Source organism: Balaenoptera physalus (assembly GCF_965194825.1).
Source record: "Balaenoptera physalus genome assembly, chromosome: 9".
Classification (NCBI taxonomy): domain Eukaryota; kingdom Metazoa; phylum Chordata; class Mammalia; order Artiodactyla; family Balaenopteridae; genus Balaenoptera; species Balaenoptera physalus.
In genome coordinates, this window is record NC_138888.1 from 96378256 (window position 1) to 96394433 (window position 16178).

The following is a 16178-nucleotide window of genomic DNA, read 5'->3' on the forward strand; positions in this document are numbered from 1 at the left end:
TAAAATAGCATGCATTTTAAATGTGTGTAAAATTGCACGTGACCAAATAATTTTATCTCACACAAGGAATCACTAACATCACAACTGGTCTTTGGGAGAACTTGGACCAGTGCCTAATGCTCAATAAATCTTGTTTAGTAAATGAACGTGGGCAAGACATTATATTAAGGTAATTTGCTCTTCTACCATGTACTCATTATTGACTCTTATCAAACTCATCTCTATATCGTAATTGCACAGAGCCAGCATGCTGCACTTGAGTCAAATCCTAACTCCTTACCCTGGTTCATAAATTTACGTAATCTGGCCCTACCCTACTTTCTCATATTACTCCATTTTTCCCTCTTTATGTTCCAGGTATACCGGCATTTTTTCTGTTCCTCAAACACCACCACCAGCTTGTTTCTGTCTGACTGTAATTCCCCTAACACTTTTTTACATTTTGGTCATCAAATATTAGCTTAAATATCACTTTTTCATCGACCACCCAATCTAAAGTAGCACCCAGGTACTTATTCACATCAACTAATTTAAACTTCTGTTGTCTTTTGTTGTGGATGTTTACTTGCTCATTTGCCTCTCCCCACTAATATAAACTGTAAAAGAGCAAAAATATTGCCTTGCTTACTGCTGTATTCCCAGCATCTAAAACTGCTTGGCAAAGAAAGTCATGCATTGAACAATGTATAAACTTGTACGAGCAATTTTCTTTTTCCGTATCATACACATAAATGCTTAGTTAATATTTTTTGAGTCACATACAAGTCCCAGAGAGGCATCACCCCTAGCATCACACCATTCATCTTTTTTATTTTGCTATCCAGTCTCAGGAGCAAATGCTAAAGTTGATCGTTTTCAGAACTGGTATTTTATTAACACAAAATCTAACAGGCCAGGTTAGAAGGTCCAAGCCGATTTACACACACTTGAAAATTAGGGTCTTGCCACTTACTAGCTATTTGCCTCAGTTCTCCTCTGTGATACTGGGGACAATAAAGTCCTATTTCAAAGGGCTGTCTTAAGAACAAATGATTTAATATGTAAAAGGTTTATAGCATAGCGCCTGTCATATGTAAGCTTTAAAAAAGTCCATGAACTGCTAATGTTGTTTATGAAAAGCTAAGCAGAAATACATATTAAACGGTAAGCCTAGTGTTCAACCTACAGTAACTTTTATTGTGCTTCAGAAACATTAAAACTTCTATAGCTACTCTATCAAAAACTTATTTTAAAGCCCCAATACTGCAACAGATAGAACTGTACTACATAGCTCTTGTTTTATTAACTTAAAATAGAGGGTTGTGTTCAATGTCACCATAACTGTAAAGTAAATGGGGAGAGAGTATGCAAAGATGACAACAGTTAAAGAGCTGTTTTCATAGCTGCTTTGATCCTATATAAAACATGGAATATATTCTATATGAATATACGTAAGATTCTGTATCAGGGTCTGCTACGGACTAAATTCTGTCCCTTCAAAATTCGTATGTTGAAGCCCCAATCCCCAATGCGACTATATTTGGAGATAGGGCCTATAAAGAGGTAATAAAGGTTAAATGAGGTCATAAAGGTGAGGCCTTAATTTGAAAGGACTGGTGAAATAGGAAAAAGAGATGACAGAAATCTCACTCTCCCTCTCTGCGCAAGCACAAAGGAAAGGCCATGTAAATGCACAGCAAGAAGGTGGCAATCTGCAAGCCTGGAAGAGAGGCCTCACCTGATGGCACCTTAATCTTGGAGTTGCAGCATCCAGAACTGTGAGACAATAAATCTCTGTTTTTTAAGCCCGCTCAGTCTATAGTATTCTGTTATGGCAACCCAAGCTGACTAATAATAAGGTCTTTGCATTTACATTACAAACTTGTTCCATAGAAATCAGCCTATATTCCTCCTCACTTCACTCTAGGCAATGTTTAAAAGTCACTTCACCAGGTAACTTTTTCACCCACCTATCTAAAATTCCACCACCTATCTAAAATTGCAAGCTTCTTCATTGTGACACTTGTCACTCTCTATTTCCTGGAACTGCTTCACTTTTCCACATAGAGTTTATCAGTACTTGAGACATTGTACATTTTATTTATTATTTGACCACCAAAGACAGAATAAAAGCTTCATAATAATAAACTATTTTAATAGGAATACAAATTTAAGAATGATAAAGTACATAAAGAGACTTTGCAACCAGAAAAATCTGTTTTTTAAAATCTACACTCCGACAGCCCGTATGTATATAATACTGAGAAGCCTTCAGACTAGGCTTAAGCCTAGGTTGCCTCATTTATAAAATAGGGTTACATTAGTAACTACTTCACAGGATTGTAAAAACCAAATTAAATTGGTTGGTATGTAAGCTTTTATCACAACGTAGGGCCAATAAGCATGTAATAAATATCTTAAAACAGAAGATATTTTTTCATATACTTTAATGAGAAATACAGTTTTTATTTTTTTGAGCAGGGGAGGGAAGCAAATTTAAGCTTTATGGTTTTAATTCACAGTTGATATGGTTCTAGATTAAGCTCTAAATAGTAAACCGTTTAAGGCACCTAAGAACCACATGGATTTATTTTGTTTTTTTACTTATCAACTTAGCCTTACTAACTTCAGTTCCCCTCATCCTGGAAATCTCCTCAGGACCTTGAGTTTCCAGTATAAGGTTTGGCTCAGAATAATACCCAGGAACTGCCTAATAAGTTAAGAGTTTTATTTATACCTTACATTAAAATGTAAAAACCTCACCATTAGTAAAGACTCAAATGATATTAACATTTAATATTGCATTGGTACAGCACTAAAATGCATCATAACATATTAAAATATCAGCATCCTCGTGACACCGTAACAGAGTACTGGCTGGACAGCTGTCACACAGTAACTCCTTTTCACACAAAGCTCTTTCGGAAAATAAGCTAATGTACTGGTATGGGTTAAGGTTTTTACCCTGAATTGAATTAAGACAGAATTTGACATGTTTCTGAGGTTGAAAAAATTCTTGATTGTATCCCTTTTATAAGGTAACCAAATGGGGAGCTTTTTACTTTGTGAGGGAGTAGGGGGATATCATTATGAACTAATTTTGATAAATTCGACACATTTCAACACATAGTAGTTATGATTTCTTTTGTGATCCAAGCAGTCTCATTCTTGGTCAGTGGGAGCCCTTTCATTTTGGCTCCTGTGTGCTTTTGACATGACCGCAGTTGATTGTGACTGTTTCTATGCTTTCTGATATGACTCGATGATTGAGATTTATCTCATACACCTGTGCTCCACACTCGGAGTCAGCCATTTCTCTGAGAAGCTCTGATTATTTTTAGTGGAAAATGGTATTCAAAAACACAAATATGGGAACTAGGGTTGCTTGTTTCTATACAAGGGTCGCTTACTGTTTCTAGGCATTTTTCACGGGTAAAACTAAAAAATATTTTCTATTTAATAGAAAATATATAAGAAGTTCCAGTATTATCTCCAATTCAAATTTAAAGTTACAGTTATTTTTACTTCTTTGATTTTGCTTTTGTATCCCTTTTCTGTAACACTGAAAATCTTGGTTTCTGGAGACAATGACATAGTTGCTTGTTTGTTTTATCAGTATGTGTTTAAAAATAGCAATAGTAATATTATTAATAATAATGTTACTGAATACAGTCAGGATTTCTTTGGAGTTCTGTTTGAACATTAGGGATGTATAGCCACAATATTAATTTAATGTAAATTAACTTGAAATAATTCTGTGTGTTCAAGCCACCAACTAGATACATAATTAAGTTCATTTGTTTCATTTTGTTTTTGATTTTATTGTTTTAAATCTCCGACTTAATTTTCTTTTATAATCATGTAAAACATTTACATGGTTCCAAAGTCAAATCTATAAAACAAGGTATATTTGGAGAAATCTAGCATCTATCCCTAACTCCTACACTGTTTCCTACCCTTCCGACTAACTTCTTTTTAAAATTAGCTTTTGATATATCTTTTCATTAAAAAAAAAAACAAAACTTATATTCTCCCACCCTTCATAAATAAAGAGTAGCATACTATAAGCTCTGATGTGCACCTTGCTTTATTCACTTGATTACAGATCTTGGAAATCACTCTACACAATATTAAATGAGATCTTTCTTTCCCCTTGTACAGCTCTATGTACACTATAGTTGATTCAACCAGTTCATGATTGTTTCCAATCTTGTGCCATTTGTTACAAAAAGGACTGCATTTCATATACATACACCTATGTACACGTGACTAAAGATAGGAAAAAAAGATTTAGGAGATGAACAAAAATAGTACAGGAAAGAATTTTCAGAGTCCTTTCTTTTGTCAAAGGCTCTACTGAGCTATGCTAGGCACGTCATGTTATTTTTAAATTTACTCCCTCAAGAACCCTATCAGGCAGGAAATATATCCACTTACAGATCAGAGAGATTAAATTAACCAGGTCAAACTTACAAAATGGGGCATAACTGGCACTTGACCTAAGACTAGGGCCAAGGTCTGTGCCTTTTTTTTTTTTTTTAAACTATTTAAGATGGATGGGATAAGAACAAAGTCAGTTATATTTTCCAACTCCATGGACAGTTTTAGTAATCTACCCAAAAACCATGTCACATAACTGACACAAGAAGATACCTTTTAAAACTACACTTCTGAAATATGCTCATGCTCACATTAAAAATATATGTGAAAAATAATGGACTGATAACAGCAATACTAAAGGGAGTCAAATACTTACTTGGATCATTTAGGTCCGACAGGCTTGTTTTCCTTTCTTTTGGGTTTGTGATTTTGGCTACTTCTGTCTTAGGTAAAATGACTTTCCCATTAGTCTGTAAATAATTCTGTCCACTATCATCACAATTCACAATAATATCAATTGGAACCTTCCCCACACTGTTGCCATAAAACTTCTTGGCTGGTAATGCTGTGTTCTGTGACTTCCGTCCTCCAGAATTCTGATGAATTGATGTTCTTAATAATCCAGTAGGTTCATTCAAAGTTACAGCTTGTCTGCTATTTCTTTGCAAATCCTTAGGAAAAGGAATACCACAACTTTGGCATTTGGTCTGATTTTCTTTTTCTTTTCCACATTTTGGACAATATCCACACTGTTTAGAAACCTTAAATTCCAAAAAATAAAAAATAAGGAAAGAAATGAAAGACTTTGGCATTTTATTTCAACATCATGGAACAACAACGGCAGTAATCTCAAAATTAAATCTCCCACTTGCCATCCTCCTCACTATGGCCACCACAAAACCCTGAATGCTGCCTGAGATTTAGCATCAGAATATGCTGGAAGGAATTTTCAAACCTTCTAGTCCAGCAGTCTTCAAACTGGACTATGTATATTCCTCAAGGGTTACATAAAGATTTTCTAAGGCATACAGGACATATATAATCTCAAAGGAATCAGCATCTCGATCCTCAATTCACACATGTAACCTTTCCAAAAACTGATTTGATTATGCTTCTCATGTCAAAGCATCACCTGCCACAATTGTTCTTCTCATACTTAAAAGCAAAAAAAAAAAAGAACACTAAACCTATCTTCCATTTGAAATATTACAAGGGTGCACTGCCTTGGGGTATAAAAATCACCGAACCAAGCAGAAGGATAATTTCAAATGTTGGAAAAATGAATCAATTCTAAGTTCTGATTAACAAAAACTTTTACAAGATAATTTACTTCTAAGATAGTACTTCAAAAATATTTTAAGGAAGGCCTAATCTAGGCCTCTTACAATTGTGATATCATTAAAAAATGTTTTTTGACAGTAGAGTGTCATGTAATTTTGAAGCATATAACGTAGAAGGAGTTCAAGGTATTTGGTGATATTACTGTAAAAAACACTTTCCATACTCATGTACCTATTTATGTGAACAAGGTTCTGTAGCACTTATGTCTATAAGAAGGAAAATAAATATACAAATAATGCAAATGGCTGACCACGTCCTACTGTACCAGAAAGGGAAAGCCATAAACAACAGAGCAGTCCCTATCTAAATACTACCCTCTAATCCTCTAAAAAAATATCTAAACCCCATTATTTTCATGATGAGCATAGACATAGTTCCACCTCTAGCTAGGTTTAAAAAACATCGTGGTACAGTTTAAAAGTTTAAATATGTTCATTTATGTGGGAGCTAGACCCCCATTTGCCACAGTGGGAATCAGCTATATATGAGCTAACTCTGCCTTTTAAGAATCGAGGATATGATCAAGCTGGGTTCAGACTGTCTCCAATACTTTACTGTCTATAATAAAGGACATTTTTCAGTAAAAAGAACCCCATGGAAAAGCAATACTTTCACATATTTTCTTTTATAAAATTGATAAATTTTACATCAATTATAAAATTGATACAGAAATAGAAAAAGCACTTCTCTGCTATTAAAATTTTTAATATTAAAATATAGAAGGAAATATATCATGAGCTATTATCATATGCCTTCCATCAGCTAAGAAACACATATCTTAGAACCGTTTGCAACAATTAGGAATAAAATGCAGATCAGCTGAACCAAACATGATATTAAATTTTTCATGATAAAAACTAGAGATTAAGAATTTTATCAACCTAGTCACCTAAAAACTAGAATCTCAACAATGCTCAATTACTTTTAGTAAAGTAGTAAATTTTCCTAACAATTGTATGTTAAGTATAATTTCTTTTGGGAAACAAAGATTAATTAAAGTGTCATTTCCCCCCTTTTAGTCAGTGGAAGACTTACAAAATAAAATAAATCCAAATTACATATCACATAGTATCTGCCAGTCTCTACACATTAATAATAACCAACTATACTTAATAAGAAAGAGCCTGCCTTTGATGAGACACCACTGAGGTAATGTCACACTGTGTAAATAGTCTGAACTTTTTATAATCTCATTAAATACCAAAGACCTTGTTTTCTTACAAGCAGTACATAGTGTGAAATTTCACAGACTACACATGGAAAGAAAAACCACTAATCTTATTCAAGAATTTAAAGTTACATAGAGGATGGCTACAATCTATTCTTTATCTCCACTAAGAAAAGAATTAAGTGGCATGGGAGTAAAGATAAAAAGAAAGAAAATATATATTAGATGTTAAAAAAAAAATTCTGAGGTTTTTAGCTTGCATGCCTAATGGAGGAAGGATAATGTGCCTGGGAAGGGGCTTTCTTCCTCTTTCCTCCTTTCCCTGGGTCAAGCAGTGGGCCAAGCACTGTGGGGGAGGCCAGTATGTCCCAAGCCGACCTTAGGCTGGCATGCCAGAGGACTGGGCACGTAAAAGGCAATGGAGCAAATAAGTAAATACACTGGAGATGATGGGAGACAGGTTTCTCACTGTCAGAGAAGGGAGTTACAAACATGCAACATACAAGAAGGCTAAAGTAAACACTGTGGTGTTGGACTAGAAATGGAATTGTCCATGTAAACTCACAGATTTTAATAGGTACTGAATATTAACACAAACGCGCACAAAATATTTCCTAGTTCAGTCACTGAGAGGGCCTATAAATGTGACACCCAGTAGCAACGAGCACAACTACTGCCCAAATACCTTCCCTCCACTTATAGAAACAATGGCTCCTTGGGAGAAATGCATGACTCTAGAGCTGATGCAGAGAAAATACAAAGAAGTCTAGACCATCTGGTTATACCATAAAGTAAGTACTCAAATAATGATGGGAATATGTCAAAAAGAAACAGTAGCCAGCTTGAAGAAGTTTCCATGGCCAAGTCTGGGACAATTTGAGCATCAAAATGAAAAATGATAGTTATGGAGTATAACCGTTTTGAGTAAAATAAGAATCTATGTGTCTATGCTGATAAAAATAGAAAAATATATAAGTAAACGTGGGATAAGAAAAAACTCTTATTAATGAATGAGTATAGGGACTTCCCTGGTGGCGCAGTGGTTAAGAATCCGCCTGCAGTGCAGGGGACCCAGGTTCAAGCTCTGGTCTGGGAAGATTCCACATGCGGCGGAGCAACTAAGCCCGTGCGCCACAACAACTGAGCCCATGATCTAGAGCTGGCGAGCCACAACTACTGAAGCCCACGTGCTGCAACTACTGAAGCCCACGTGCTGCAACTACTGAAGCTCGCGTGCCTAGAGCCCGTGCTCCGCAACAGGAGAAGCCACGGCAATGAGAAGCCCACTCGCCAAAACTAGAGAAAGCCCACACACGGCAACAAAGTCCCAATGCAGCCAAAAATAAATAAGTAAAATAAATAAATGAGTATAGAAATATCTATTAAAAATACCTACTAAAATACCTGGAAAAATCTAGAAGAGTACATCTTAAGATAAAAGTGAGTAGTGTGAAAATCAACATTCTTTACTTCCTGATATGATGCAATAAGATTCATAGCATCACTTCTGAGGATTCTTGAAAAATGTATAAATTATGATGAACCATTAGACAAACCCAACTTGAGGTACAAAGTCAGAGGCCTATATTCCTTACAAATATCAAGGTTATTAATGAGAAGGGACTATCAAGGAATGATTCCAGATTAAAGAAGACGGAAGATCATGACAACTAAATGTACATGACCCTGAACTGGATCCTGTTCCCATAAAGGACACTGGTTAGGGAAAATCTGAATGACGTTTGTGGATTAGATGATAATTTTGGATCCATGTTGATTAAAAATCTTTCACAGTTGTACTCTGGTTATATAGGAGAATTTTTTTTTTTTTAAGGAAACACACACTAAAGTATTATGTAGTAAATGGGCATTCTGCCTTACTTATACCCAAATGGTACAGAAAAATACACACACACACACACACACACACACACACACACACACACACACACACACACAAAGGAAAGGCAGAGTGAGGGAGAACAATAAAGCAAATGTGGAAAACTGGGGAATTAAATGGAAGACTATGTGGATACTTATCATTTTTTCTATAAATTTAAACTTATTTCTAAAAACTTCTGATTGAGAGCAATCATTTGAAGTATGCTGCAGGGAGGTACTCACAAATTCTTTTCAGAAAGATATATATTCTGGATTTTTGATAACTGAAAAATGATCTAATGAAGGCAGAAAAGTTTGCCTAAATAACTTTTCTAGTTCTCTTCCAGTCCTATTCGAAAGTTCACCTAGAATTTAATAAATACTAAAAATAATATTAATAAAAATACCAATTGATTAGCAACAAAGAATAATTTCTCTACCCACCTCTAAATCAGTTAAACATTTTTTGGAAGCAGAAGACAGAGAATATGGGGTAGACTGATCTGTACTACTGTGACGTTTCTGTGCAACTTTCCTTTTAATTTCAGATTCCGGGTGTGATTCAGACTCTTCTGTTTTTTTCATTATACGATCTAAAGGAAGGGGAAAAAAAAGTACTGAAATTAAACTTTATAAATTCCTCATGATCTTTTGCTATGAAAAAATACTGACTTATATTATCAAATTATGTTTTAGTTAAAATAAACTAATGTTTCAATATGTACAATAAAGAAAAACAGAACTTTAGGTCAGAGCCAGTGGCCATCTCCTGGTTGCTCTTGTCTATTCTTTACCAGGATCTCTCTCCCACCTCCCAAACTGTGGACCATTTTCATCAAGTGTACCAATATTCTCTTCAGCTTATTCTGTGCAACTAAGGCAGAAGAGCACTTCCTACACTGAATCTCTCTCTCTCTCTCTCTCTCACACACACACACACACATTTTTTTTTCCCCCTAAGTTGGTTACTCTTCTTAGATTGGTAATGAGAAAAATTTGAATTCAAACATTGGGTACAACTGCTTAGATAAAGGAAACTAAACTAATTCTCAATTTAATGGTTTTTTAAATTCAAGACACACAAAAGAGAATTTTCTTCATTATTTTTCAATGTAAATTCAATCATTTTCTTTTTTAATTAATTCATAATTCGAATTTTTAAATGATTTAACGAACTCCAAACAGAACAATTTAAAATTTATTACAATCTGACTTCATCAGCAAAGAAAACTGAACACATGTTTCTAAAACAAAAGTTAATGAATCTACAAACTAAAATGCTGTACCTGCATAATTCCAAGTTTGTTAAATACTTCCGTTTTCCTATCTTTTACATCCTCTTATCTTTTGATTTTTTTAAAATAAGGAGATTATCTACACATAAAAATTAGCATTATCTCTCTGAGCTTGGTATACAATACTGTCTTAAGAAACCCATGCAATTATTCTGGTTTAGTGCAGTCACAGAGTCCCACTAAGTGACTCCACCTTCTCATATATTGTCCAGTCTGAACACCTTTATTTTCCTGGACACCAAAGCTAGAAATCTGAGTAAGCGTTGACTTGTCCTTTTGTCTCCTTTCTCACAGTCAAGTGAATTCTACTAATAGCTCTTGAACTCATTCCTTCCTCTCCAACTCCACTGCCACTGTATTTCAGATGCTTAACTCCTACCTAAATTGATCTCCCTCACTCCAATTTTGTTTGCTTCAAATCCTTCTCCCCTACTGCCAAGGTCATCTTTCAAATATGATTCTACCATTCTAATGCTTAAAATCTTTCAAGGATTCCACTGGCTAAGGAAAAAAGTCTAAACCCCGTATCTTGCCAAGCAGAAGGCTGTACTGATGTTCCAGTCTTAATTCCAAAAAAACTATACCTCAAATAAGTGCATTTCTCCAGAATGTTTTCTCTTTCACCCTCTTATATATATGCTGTTCTCTTCACAAGCAAAGCCCTCCCTATTTATCTAGTAAATTCAAACTATTCTTTGTTAAGAAGCTACCTCTATCCCACACTAAGCATGATGAAGCAAATACTCAGAGCTTCCACAGCACTTTATCCATACTTCTATTAGTACTCATTTTATTTTAAGCTACTTATTTGCACTGATCTGTTTCCTCCCATTATACTGTCAGCTCTGGAAAAGCGGAAATCATGTTTTAGTCACCTGTTTTCTCAGAGTTTAGAAACTGCACAAGGCAGGGGCTCAAAAAATGTTTACTGGATTAATGAATATAAACAACGTTTTTCTCTATTATCAATAAAAATTTTCAGTTTCTCTCAAGGCTTGGACCCCTTGTTTCTCCCCTTGTTAATTGTGTTCAGAGGTAGAGAAAATGTGACATAGACATGATGAGATAGCTGCAGTGGAGAGAAGAGTGTGAGTGTATGATCAGGACTGAAATGATAAGAGTTTTTAAAGTGTCAGTCTCTGCGTAGGGTCTGGCAGGAAAGCGATATAGAGACATATCGTTGTTTATATGTACCACATCTTCTTTATCTAGTCCTCTCTCAATGGACATCTAGGTTGCTTCCATGTCCTGGCTATTGTAAATACCATGTTCCAAGAACATGGTATATCTTTCCATCTGTTTGTGTCATCTTTGATTTCTTTCATCAGCGTCTTATAGTTTTTGGAGTACAGGCCTTTTGTCTCCTTAGGTAGGTTTATTCCTAGGTATTTTATTCTTTTTGATGCAATGGTAAATGAGATTGTTTCTTTACTTTCTCTTTCTGTTCTTTCATTGTTAGTGTATAGAAATGCAACAGACTTCTGTGTATTAATTTTGTATCCTGCAACTTAACCAAATTCATTAATGAGCTCTAGTAGTTTTTTGTAGCATCTTTAGGATTTTCTATGTATAGAGACAGGCACTCCAATGTTGACAGCAGCACTATTTACAACAGCCAAGACATGGAAGCAACCTAAGTGTCTATCAACAGATGAACGGATAAAGGAGATGTGGTACATATATACAATGGAATATTACTCAGCCATAAAAAAGAATGAAATAATGTTATTTGCAGCAACATGGATGGACCTAGAGATTGTCACATTGAGTGAAGTAAGTCAGACAGAGAAAGACAAATATCATATGATAACGCTTATATGTGGAATCTAAAAAGATGGTACAGATGAACTTATTTACAAAACAGAAATAGAGTCACAGATATAGAAAACAATCTTATGGTTACTAGGGGGGCAGGGGGAGGGTTAAATTGGGAGACTGAGACTGATAAGTATACCCTACTATACACAAAATAGATAACAAAAAACAAACAAACAAAAGACCAAAAAAACCACAGAACCAATATACAAAGAACCCAAAGAGCTAATGTTAAATAAGCTAATACTATGAATTGGCTCACTAATTACTTTGAGAAAATTAATTTTGGAGAAATTAATTTTGAGAAATCAGGTAAAAAGGAAATTGCTTTCCCAACTTAAAGGTTTATACCCCCTAAGATGGCATTTTAAATACTGCCTTCAACGTTGTACTTAATCCTCATTTATGGCCTAAAAATCCCAACCCTGTAATCATTTCGTGGGCTCAATTAAATAACGTTCTAGCAATCAGTAATCTCAGATTTCTGCACCTGCACCTCACCTGAAAATATAAAATGTTCACACTGAACACCTAATGTTCATATGTTCCCCCAAAGCTTATTTTACAACAGTTTATATATACTAGTATACCCTTCTTCATTGAATTTACATCTGTAATATGGAAACTCTTCTGTATCACTGTGTTATTACAAAATGATTTTAAGAGGTTTTTAGATTTTTAAGAAAATAAATTTTGGCACCAAAAAAGGAAAAAAAAAAAAGATAATAGAGAAAAACGATTTTAAAATCTTGACCCCCTAAATCAAGATTATCTATAAGGAACTAAAGGAAAGAGACAGAAAATGCAAAGAATATTATAAGCATGCACAGAGTGAGTAAACAGGAGGTCAATCTGTAGAGAGGAGAGGATAACCAAAGAGAAACAAAAGATTTTTCTCCTGTATGGACTCTCTGATGAATGAGAAGATGGGAACGCTGACTGAAGCCCTTCCCACACTGTTCACATTTATAGGGTTTCTCTGCAGTATGTACTCTTTGGTGAGTGTGAAGTTTGGAACTCTTGCTGAAGCCCTTCCCACATTCATGACAAGTATAGGGCTTCTCCCCCGTATGGACCCTCTGACGAATGTGAAGATCTGAGCTGTGACTGAAGTCCTTCCCACAGTCGTAACATTTGTTAAGGCTTCTCTCCTGTATGCACCCTCTAATGGATTTGAAGATTTGAGTGCTGGGTAAAGCCCTTACCACAGTCATCACATTTATAGGACTTTTCTCCCACGTGGACTAACTGATGAATTCGAAGATTTGAACTCTGACGGAAGCCCGTACCACACTCATCACACTTATATGGTGTTTCTCCTGTGTGGACTCTCTGATGAACATAAGCACTGAACTCCGACTCAAACTCTTGCCACACTGATCCCACTTAAAAGGCTTCTCTCCTATGTGAAGTCTCTGGTGAATGTGAAGTAATGAATTTCTACTGAGGTCCTTACCAAAAAAAAAAAAAAGAAAATGCAAAGAATGACACTAATTAGACGTTTTAAGATGAAACTTCGGAAACCAACATGATGTGGAAGTATGGCAAATGACTGACAGTGTATGGGAAACTAGAGTAGATCTACAAAGAGACAATAAGCATAAATAAGTTAATGCCAATGTCAGGATTAAGAAATTCCTTTGGGATTCTATCTTCCATGGAAAGAGAAAAACATTTGAGAAGATTACGACAATTCATGTGAAAATTAACTAGCTTCAAATTATAGCCAGAAACATAATATGGCAAAAGATTTAAAACTTGACTGGTCCAGGAATGGCAAATGCCTAACAAGAGGCTCATGGAAGTTTTAGCAGCTAACTGATCATGGAAGTCATTTTTGCTAAACTGTGCCAAACCCTCAGCAAAGTACTCCAGGGAGGTACTTGAGATGAAACCTATGTGACACTCTTGCTTTCACTGAATGCCCCCTTCTGGGGATGAGAAGGTGAATACTGAGTGTTTACCCAAGACCACACAAAACAAACACCAAGATTAACACGAGACACCATGAAGCTCCTGGCAGAGAACACAGGCAAAGCATTCTCTGACATAAATAGTACCAATGTTTTCTTAGGTCAGTCTCCCAAGGCAATAGAAGTAAAAGCAAAAAGAAACAAATGGGACCTAATCAAACTTATAAGCTTTTGCACAGCAAAGGAAACCATCAACAAAACAAAAAGACAACCTATGGACTGGGAGAAAATATTTTCAAATGATGCGACCGACAAGGGCTTAATTTCCAAAATATACAAACAGCGCATATGACTCAATAACGAAAAAAACCAAACAATCCAATCAAAAAACAGGCAGAAGACATAGACATTTCTCCGAAGAAGATATACAGATGGCCAATAGGCACATGAAAAGATGCTCAACATCATGAATTATCAGAGAAATGCAAATCAAAACTACAATGAGGAATCACTGTGCACCAGTCAGAATGGCCATCATTAAAAAGTCCACAAACAATAAATGCTGGAGAGGGTGTGGAGAAAAGGGAACCCTCCTTCACTGTTGGTGGGAATATAAATTGGTGCAGCCACTATGGAGAACAGTATGGAGGTTCCTTAAAAAACTAAAAATAGAATTACCATATGACCCAGCAATCCCATTCCTGGGCATATATCCAGAGGAAACTCTCATTCAAAAAGATACATGCACCCCAATGTTCACAGCACCACTATTTACAACAGCCAAGACGTGGAAGCAACCTAAATGTCCATCAACAGATGAATGTATAAAGAAGATTGATATGTGTGTATACACACACACACACACACACACAATGGAATACTACTTCCCCATAAAAAAGAATGAAATAACCCCATTTGCAGTAACATGGATGGACCTAGAGATTATCATATTAAGTAAGACAAAGAAAAGACAAATATCATATGATATCACTTATATACGTGCAATCTAAAATATGATACAAATGCACTTATTAAAAAAAACAAAACAAAAAACAGAAACAGACTCACAGACATAGAAAATAAACTTATGGTTACCAAAGAGGAAAGTGGGGAAGGGATAAATTAGGAGTTTGGGATTAGCAGATACAAACTACTATATATAAAATAGATAAACAACAAGACAAGGCCCTACTGCAGGGCACAGAGAACTATATTCAGTATCTTATAATAACCTATAATGGAAAAAAATATGAAAAAGAATATATATTTATAACTGAATCACTTTGCTGTACACCAGACACTAACACAACAGTTGTAAATCAACTATATACTTCAATGAAAAAAAAAAGAGGTTGGGATATTTCCTGCTGGATTTTCTAGCTCAATGTCTTTTTAATATATCACACTATTTCCAGATACGCAGAAAAGGTAAGAATATGGAAGATACTATGAGACAAGTAAAAATGATTAACAGGTTGGATCTTTAGAATAAATTTTAAAACCTAAACTTTAAAAAAAATGTCCTCCATGAAAAGAACATTTATAGTAGCTTTACTTATAATCTTAAAACAAACAAACAAACAAAAAAAACCCCTGGAAACAACTCAGGTGTCCATCATCAGGAGAATGATAAACAAACTGGTACAGCCATACAATGGAACACTAAAGTAACAAATTACTAATGCATGCAACAACATGGGTGAATCTCAAAAAAAACTGTCCAGAGTGAAAAGAAGACTTACAACAAAGAGTACACATTGTATTATTCCACTTATATGAAAATAGTTACCTTTGAGGGGGCAGGGATGAGGAGTACCCTGAAAGGAACATGAGGGAACTTTCTGCGGTGATGATATCATTTGTACTACGTCTTCCCAGGGCTTTGGGTTAGTAAGGTATGTGTACTTGTCAAAATGTATTTTACTGTACACTTATGACTGGTGCATTTCATTGTATGTAAATTTTATTTCAAAAGAGAAAAAGAAAACTAAAACAAATATTGAACTCTAGCTAATGATATGGCTGCTGAAGTGTTGAGGAGTAAACTGTACTGGTGTCTGTAACTTACTCGAAAATGCACTGGAAAACAAGTAAGATGAGTTTATACATAAATGGATGATTAGATACACGGATATGTGATAAAGTTAAGTATAGAAAAGTGTTAACTGTAGAATCTATGTAGTAGATATATGTGTATTCACTGTGAAAGTCTTTCAACTTTTTGGTATCTTTGAAAATTTTCATAATAGAAGTCGGAGGTGGGGTGGGGCAAGGACAGCCCTTAACTTTTTTGTTTGAAAATTTAGTTGTGATATTACTAATCTGCTGGAAACTATATACCTCAAGGATAGTTAGAACACAAACAACTATCTTTATTATGCTTATTTATTTGCTTTTAAGTTATTT

At 35.1% G+C, this 16178-nt stretch overlaps 1 protein-coding gene across 8 annotated transcripts in view; it reads right to left on the minus strand.

Annotated features, from left to right (window-relative positions):
* Window positions 1-16178, minus strand: part of SENP6 (SUMO specific peptidase 6) — a 106238-nt gene that overhangs the window by 31931 nt on the left and 58129 nt on the right. For all 8 annotated transcript variants that reach the window (XM_082474170.1, XM_082474168.1, XM_082474167.1 and 5 more), the window contains 2 exons: window positions 9194-9342; window positions 4736-5120 (listed from right to left, as the gene is read on the minus strand). In XM_082474170.1, coding sequence (XP_082330296.1) covers window positions 4736-5120; window positions 9194-9342 — 534 coding nt within the window. The remainder of the gene's footprint in view (window positions 1-4735; window positions 5121-9193; window positions 9343-16178) is intronic.